General features: G+C 32.9%; 1 protein-coding gene across 1 annotated transcript; it reads left to right on the top strand.

Moving 5' to 3' along the window:
• Positions 1 to 1,630: 1,630 nt before the first annotated feature.
• Positions 1,631 to 3,684, top strand: LOC148199552 (uncharacterized). The gene is made up of 2 exons (XM_088112700.1): positions 1,631 to 2,678; positions 2,867 to 3,684. Exons 1-2 carry the CDS (start codon positions 1,631 to 1,633, stop codon positions 3,682 to 3,684), a joined length of 1,866 nt encoding a protein of 621 aa, XP_087968826.1.
• Positions 3,685 to 9,129: the final 5,445 nt, after the last annotated feature.

Here is a 9,129-nt window from a genome sequence, read left to right as displayed (position 1 = left end):
CCAGTCACCACCTGTCCTTCAATAGTAAGCCCCAGTTGTAATGCAACGTCTTCCAATGTAATTGTAGTTTCACCATGAGGGAAGTGGAAAGTATGAGTCTCCACTCTCCACCTTTCAACCAAAGCAGTAACAAGGTTGTGACTTATCTCCATACTTGAAGCTTGTAAAATATGGATAAAACCTGCTCCATGTAAAATATTCTTTATTCTTTCATCAATTTCGTGGACATGCTTTGCTAACCAAATTGCATGTCTTCGAGGGCAAATGACTCTTTCATTGCCTTCCCAAATAGACTTGACGATGTGTTTATCTTGTAGACGTAAAAGGGACATATCAACGGGAAGTTGACGGGAAAAAGCCATTTAAATTTTGTGGGTGAGAGTGGGTTATTGAAGCTTTGACAAAGGAGAAGTCTTTTTGGTATTGGAACTCAGATTTGGTATTGGTATACTACATGGATATGGAAGCAAAGACCATGCTTAAGGGGTTTGGGTATTGAAACTGAGAGGACGTTGCGAGAAATGAAATGCACCCTCTACCAATTTAAGTAGAGGAATTGATTCCCAACAATATTCAAAGTCACGGGAGATAGAACAAGGAAAGAAATGACAATTGATAATAAGTGCCCCTCAGAGATTCTTCAACCTGCAAAAAAAGAAGACATGCATGTGAAAAAGTACAAGTACAATTGAAGGTCAGCAAATATAAATGTAGGCATGCAAATGAATAGGAAAGTTGGTAAGCATAGTTGAATACTATTATTGGTGTTCAGAGCAAAATGTGAGGCATGCATGTGAACCCTTTCTTGTCCCCCGTAGCCCAATGCATCCATAAATATAATTTACATATTTATAATGAAAAGTAATTACTAAATTCATATAATAAATTATCATGAATTGGAAAAACAATATAAGGAACCCAAAAAATAATTTTTGCAAACTGTAAAAGCAATGGGAATGGGATTTAAAAATCAAAAAAACAAAAAAATGGGAAGTTGGGGAGGGGGGGGGGGGGGGGGGGGGGGGGGGGGGCACGACTTCAATAGGTGAAGTCGTGTACCCCTTACAAGACTTCAACAATTGAAGTCGTGTAGGGGGTGCACGACTTCACCTATTGAAGTCGTGCCACCCCCCCAACTTCCCCTTTTTGATTTTTTTTTTAAATTCCCTTTTGTAATTTTTTTTCATTCCTTTTTCTAATTTTTTTTAGATTCCCTTTTTTTAAAACATCCTTTATGTGTATTTATAATTAATTAATTTACAAACTATTTTATTCTTATAATTTAATGTATTTATAAAGTATTTTATGAATCACGGTGTAGGGAAGCTATCAAAGTGACAGTGCTTTACGGATACCTATATTCATATCACTTTACAGGAAACGAATAGATGTTATACTATTGGTACCTTCTAATTACATCAAACTCTATGTCTAGATGACAGTGTCCAGTGCTATATTCACAGTCCAGCAAATATTGTTCACTACTTTGAAATTTACATCATAACACACACTGATGCTTGTGAATGTATTATACGCTATATAAGAAGTTTATCTTCACATTCACTCTCCACGCCCAAAACCTCTTCCACTAGAGCTTGCTAACCAAAGTCTTCCGAATATTTCCTAAAAAATGGCATCATGGAACTTGCCATCATCTTCATCATCGCAGCTCATTGATGAAGAACCTTTAATATTGGATAACGTTGATGACTTCAGCACGGATGATGAATTAGACAACATAATCGAAGATGACAACAACGACGACGGCCACATAGCACAATCATCTGCACAAGTAATTCCAAAGTTGATTCAAGGTATGCAGTTCCAGTCAAAGGAGGAAACTATTCTTGCAATCAAACATTATCACATAACAAACGGTTACAAATACACCGTCGTTGAGTCCAAACCCAACATTTATGTTATTCGTTGTCTGGAATATCATAACGGTTGTCAATGGCGTCTTAGGGCAGCTTATAGCAAAGTCCGTAAATATTGGGAAATCAAAAATATAGACGGACAACATTCGTGTTTCTCAACAATACTATCTCAAGATCATACGAATCTTGATAGTACTCACATTGCCACGATCATATCCAATTCAATCCTGACAAACCCATCCATTCCTGTCAAGAGTTTGATTGCCGATATTAAGGGTCGATTCGGATATTCTGTGTCGTACAGAAAAGCTTGGATCGCTAAACAGAAGGCTCTTGCTATGGAGTTTGGAGACTGGGAGGACTCTTATAACCACATGCCCAGGTGGTTGCATGCCGTCAAGGAAGCAAACCCAGGTACAATTTTACAATGCACTGGTTCTCCTGTGAATATTGATGGAGATACCGACGATAATTGCTATATTATGGAAAGAGTTTTCTGGTCTTTCGGTCCTTGCATAGAAGGATTCAAGTACTGTAAACTCATTCTCCAAGTTGATGGCACATTTCTCACGGGTAAATATCATGGAACTTTGCTAACCGTCATAGGTCAAGATGGCAATAGAAATATTTTTCCCCTGGCCTTTGCCATTATAGAAGGTGAGACAAAGGAGGCCTTGATATGGTTCTTTCAACTACTTCGAGAACATATTTGTCATCAACAAAATATTTGCATCATCACTGACAGAGGAAAGGGTATATTGTCCGCCTTAAGATCAGATGAAGTTGGTTGGGAACAAGATGGTTTGTACTCTGTTTATTGCATACGTCATCTAGCATCCAACTTCAACACCAAATTCAAAAATCACGACCTAAAAAAACAATTCATCAATTTAGGTACTCATCCAAAAATTCTTCTAACACTTATATACTTTTATAATTTTGTTAACATTATTATTCTTTAATTTATTTTTTTTATTACCTTATTACAGCTTACGAGGTGAAGCAACCAACTGTCACAGCAAAACTTGCTGCTTTGAGAAACCAATACCCACAACAAGTTCAATGGATAGATAAAATTCCATTACAAAAGTGGTCTCAGGCTTTTGATGGAGGGAGAAGATATGGACATATGACGACTAATCTTGCTGAGTGCACCAACTCCATTTTAAAGGGAGCACGTTCATTACCAATATGTGTTCTCATCAGAACAACATTTGAGAGGACACAATCATGGTTTGTTGAACGCGGATTAAAGGCCAACTCTATGATACAAGCAGGACACCAATATCCTGAACAGATCGTCGACATCATTAGGAAAAATCAACAACAATCCACATATTGTCATGTTCATCGCTACAATCGTGAAAATTCTGAATTTGATGTTCAAGAAATTTCAACACCTCACCACTACCGCCCAGTTCCACGTTCGTACAAGGTCAGTCTAAATGAATGGTGGTGTGATTGTGGACACTTCCAAGCTACTCGTCTCCCATGTCATCATATCATTACTGTTTGTGCATTTTCGCATATCCCCCTAACCCAAGTAATCGATCCAGTATACAGTCTTCACAACATTTTCAAGGCATACGAAGTACAATTTCACCCAATCCCGAATGAAGACTATTGGTCTCTGTATACAGGTCCAAACTTCATACCAGATCCTAAAATGCGACGCAAGGCATCCGGAAGACCATCTACAAATAGGCTTCATAATGAAATGGATCAATCCAATCCAGATAAGCCAAAAAAATGCTCTTACTGCCGCAACGAAGGTCATCATAGGGGAAATTGTCCTTTTCGCCAATAGTTTTTTCTTAATCTTAGCAAATTGTAATCAAATCCGTTACTCATATATTACTATAAATATTTCCTAGATATATTTATTTTCTCTTTTCCTATAACATAACCAATACATAACATATGTCAAATACAAAATCATTTTCATAAACCGAACAAAAACCCACTGGTAATCGATTACACAAACCCTGTAATCGATTACCAGAGTGCTTCTTCCTACAAAACCAACCTGGTAATCGATTACTCACATGCCGTAATCGATTACCAGTACGTTTTCTGTCTACACATTTCAAAATCTGCAGGGTCTCCATTTCAACACTGTGTAATCGATTACAATTTCATTGTAATCGATTACAAGCCCCAGAAGTCGTTTTTAGGGTGCACGACTTCAACACTGTAGCTATGAACAGTGTGAAGTCGTGCAGGGGGCACGACTTCTTCTTTTGAAGTCGTTTTCACCCCCCACGACTTCACTTTTGGTCAATTTTTGCCTAGTTCCGTAATAAATTGCTCATTTTTGTCTACTTTGGTGAAAAACCCTCAAAAGGTGCAGGCAACATGTCAAATCCTTCTGTGTCTAAATGCTCTATTCTGTGGCCAGTAACTTAGATACAAAAACAAGAAAAAAAAAAATAAATGGACCGTGTGGGGTTTGGTTGGTGAAGAAAAACGAAAGGTTGAAGGCAACTTCCATTGAATCAGATTGGTATATATATATATATATATATATATATATATATATATATATATATATATATATATATATATATGACAAACCTTATAACTCTAACCTTTAAGACATGATCTTGAACTACATGCAAATTGTGGAGATTTATGTGTCTTCTATTTTAACATTAAACTTAAATAAAACAGTTGCACCAAATAAAAATTAACATAAAATTATAACTTTAATAACAACCTCTGTATCAGATTACCAAAGAGACATGAATGGGCAATCAAAACATACACAAAAGCAAAACTTTGAATCACACAACCACTTTAAATTACCGTGAAATTGACATTGTCCAGCCAAAATATACAACCATTTAAAATAAAGTATGGTTACATAATGTAAATTTTTATTCAAAAGTGTACCTTAAAACATTCAAAGAAAACACTTTTTTCTCTCTAAGGGATTTGTCCCCATGTCAGTCATGACTTATCAAACTGTTGCTTGATCGTGGCTGTGATTGCTTTGGATATTATTTTTGAAGGATAAAACCTATACCAAAATAAAAGTCAAACTTTAGAACAATACATTATACAATTGTAGCAACATTAAATTGATTTTGTACATGAATTTATCTAATTTTTTTGTTACCCTCCTCTAATAGGTGTAACGATTAGACAATTGTTAGAACCATATTCTCATTCGGGGCTGAACTTGAATGTAGATATGCATCCTCTATACTAGGTAATGGTGCAATATTTGTGGAAGTTGTTGGGTTAGAACCAACATAGAGGGAGAGTAATGTCCATTGATCAACAGGAACTTGATGTGGACTAGGTGTGAAACCAGGAACTTACAACGAAGGTAGAACAAATTGTGGATTAGGCGTCAAGTTAGGAACTTGTAATGAAGGTGGAGGTAGGTGTCAAGTTAAGAACTTGTAATGAAGGTGGAGGTAGGTGTCAAGTTAAGAACTTGTAATGAAGGTGGAGGTAGAGATAGGTGTAGATGGCTGACTATTTGAAGCATTTTTCTTATTTAAATGGGAGAACAACTTCACCACATAAGATTTCTTCTTTCTCTTTCTCTTTTCCTTATCTGATTTTCCTAAAGATGAATCAGGAGGGTCACAACCACCTGATGCCATATTCTTGAACATAATAAACGAAATTATTGGTCAAGGAGGAACACATCAGATTGTCTTATGCAAATTCTATATTATAGTACTGCAACATAATGTCAATATGATGAACATGCAGTGTCACTAACATGTATTAGGCTATATATTACTGTTAAACCATGTTTTAATTTTCTACCCTGAAGAAATAATTAATCGGGAATGTGGTTTTAAACATGATGGAATCATAGAACTAAAATATGCTTTTAAACATTAATTACCACAAAATAACTTTATGACAATAGACTATATATTATTATTTTATTAGTTCATATATTTAAAATGGATTAATCACAATCTATCTCAATTATAAAAAAGTTGTAAAAAAATTGTTAAAAAGACATTTTCAATGTAAAAAATAGGTATTTTACTAAACGTTTTTCGACGCAATGTTAGGACTTGTATTATGTTTGCTTATGTATATATAGACTTTTTTCAGTTTTTCTCATGCATTATGTGTCAAAAATTCTGCTTCCATGTGCTTTTGTTCTGTGAATTTTCTTTATTTACCATCATAGACTAATGTTCGTCTCATATGGTTTCTGTAACTAATTTTCCTTTGACCAGGCAAAATAACTGGTCTTGTATAGCATGTTTGGCCGAGATTAATGTTGAAAATAATTATTGATTAAAACTTTTTTAAATGAAATAGAAGAATTAGCTTTTAAAATAAACAGAATTTCCACGAGGAGTAATTTTGAAATATTAATAACACTGACAAAGGGAGGATTAATTTTGAAGTATTGATAGCATAAAAAAAAACTGTTGTGTTGTATAGGAGTACAGGAGAGAGAAAAAAAAAATTAATACTGCATATTTAACAGAAGAAACTTTGATTGCGACAAATTATATCAGGTGTAGAAAAAATTGAAACTTTTTTACTATGTCTAGACAAAATTAAAACTTTTTTTAAAAGGTTTGACCAACTTGATACACTGCACCGAAACTAGAGACAAAGAAAACAATTAAATCTATATGAGAAATATATATGAAGTGTTATTTCATACATGAAGATGGTTAATATGAGTATGATATAAAAATATATATATATATATATATATATATATATATATATATATATATATATATTATATAATATATAAAAATTCAAAAAGTATAAATAGTTATTATATATTTTATTTAATAATATAATAAAAAGTATGATATAAAAATATTGATTTAAATATAATAAAATTATAATATATTAAACTATCTAATAAAATGTATAATTTTATATGTGTATATAAATTATATTATTTCTAAAAGTTAATTAAAGTTTTGTACTGAGACTAAATTAGGGAAGACAAAAATAACCCACACCCACAAGTATCCACAAATAAAACCCGCGGTGGATAGTTATTACACACAGATATTTATTATTTGCGAGTAATGGATAGTGAGTATTTTAATACCCGTTTCTAAATGAGTTAGGTGATGCTATTATATTATCCGACCCGCGAGTACCCGTTATCCACAAAAAATAATAATAAAAATTTATATTTTTTAAAATTAAATTTTCTTTTTATTACTCTTAAAAAAATGGAAAGTTTTTCGATTAAAAATTACTAACCTTAATTAAAAATCCTAATTGTCAAATTAATTGGTTTCTCTCAAAAGCTCTATTTAGAGTTTCTTTCCCTAATCTCTTTTTTTTTTATATTTCTCGCGAGCAAACTCAGAAGCTTCAAGCTTCTTCTCTATACTAATTCTCACACAGACAACTTAGCTTGGGGAAAATTATCTGTGGCTCAAGTAAAGAAGGTGGCCTTGTGGTGGCGAAGACGACGGTGCAACAATGTCACGACTCTGGTGACATTATCGTCTTCCTTGGTGCCTAGCAAGGGCACATGACCCTTCTTGTTATTCTCATTCCCTTCGTGTTGGTTCACTGTGCAAGGAGGGAGGTTTCCTCTCCCTTCAATTTTTTTGGTTCATCTTGTAGAGGGAGAGGACTTCTACATTTCGGGGCGACTTCACACACACGGGTTCGATTTTCGTGTTTGGCTCACGATTTTGGGATTGATTTTTCTTTGTTTTTTCCCTGTAGGTGATGGTGAAATATTGGGGTTCTTATTCAGGATTGAGAGTTTTGAAATTGGGAATTTAGGGTTTTTGTTTCCCGCGATTTAGGATTAGGGTTTTTCGTGACCTTCTAGCGAGTTTGGAGTTTTTTTATCTTCTTTTCTGGTTGAAGAATTTTTAGGGTTCTTGGTCTCGCGATATATATAGTTTTTTATTATTTTATTTAAACTTTATTTTTAAAATGTATAAAATATATTTTTAAAAACTTTTGCAGATATCCGCGGGTTTTAAAATATCCGCAAGTTTCAAAATATCCGCGGATAATTTTTAAGAGGGTATCCACGCGGGTAATGGATTGGATTTTCGTTTTGCAGGTCAGCTACAGGTAGGTACTATCTGTGCCGGATCCGACCCATTGTCATCCTTAAACTAAATCCACCTTAACCCTAATCCTAACTCGCTTGAGAGGGTGCTTTTGGGGTTGTGACTTTTTTCTAGCCCTCACTTAAGGGGACTTCATAAAAGAAGGCCTTTTCAAGAGTGGGTTAAGACTGATCCTAGGCCATGGGTCAAATTAACAACTCAATGCACCTATGGAAGGAGGTGTCAAAAGTTTGCTATCTCATTTTCTCACTTCTAATTCGAACTAATTTACCAAATTAGTTGTTTTCCATTTTTATTTTCTCTATAACTTTTATGAATTTTATCATTATACCTTTATATCCTTACGAAGAATGAAAAATACTTCTTATTTAGTATATTATAAGTGAAGCTTAGCATTTACATAAGACAAAGAAAATACTTTTTATAGCAACTAATTATCCTAGTTATAATCCATCATGTATAAAAAATAGTATGGTGACATAACTATAAATATGGTAACACTTTTATAACGGCTATATTTATAACAAGTATAAAAAGCGGTTGCGATGCCATTTTTGTAATAAAAAATAAAACTTTCTATATGATTTTAGTTATAAAATATATAGAAAGTATATGTCATAACATTTTTGTAATAAATAAGAAAACTTTTTATAGTAATTCTAATTATAACTTGTATAGAAATTGGACATAATGACGTTTTTGTAATAAATAAAAAAATTTTCTATATTAGTTTTAATTATAATAGTTATAGAAAGTAGTTTTTTATTTTTATTTATTTGAAAACTATTCAATTCCTCACAAAACCCTAGCATCCCCAAAACTGCCAAAACAAATTTTGTTCATATTCTTCACCTATTTGGAAATTTATGTTTTAATGGTGATTTGGATTTGGTATTATGTGTGTTGAGATAATTTGAAGATATCTTATTTGCTTGGTAGAAACGATTTTGATGAAATCCAATTAAATATTGAAAGATTGAAAAAGAAAGATTTTACTGTTTGAAATATTTTTTTATACCAATTTTGTATTTAATTGATGTAAAAAGTGTTAACAGAAATTAAATAACGCTTATATAAAAAAATATTATTCATGAATATGTGAAACAATAAATAATGTTTATTTAAAAAATTACTATGATAATAAATAACACTTTTTGAGAAAAGTACTATTTATAAGTAATTAATATTATTTTTTAATATAT

Source organism: Vigna umbellata, chromosome 4, assembly GCF_029865625.1.
Source record: "Vigna umbellata cultivar VRB3 chromosome 4, Vumbellata_1.0, whole genome shotgun sequence".
NCBI lineage: Eukaryota > Viridiplantae > Streptophyta > Magnoliopsida > Fabales > Fabaceae > Vigna > Vigna umbellata.
Note: the sequence above shows the minus strand (reverse complement) of the source record. Positions and strands in the feature narration are given on the sequence as shown.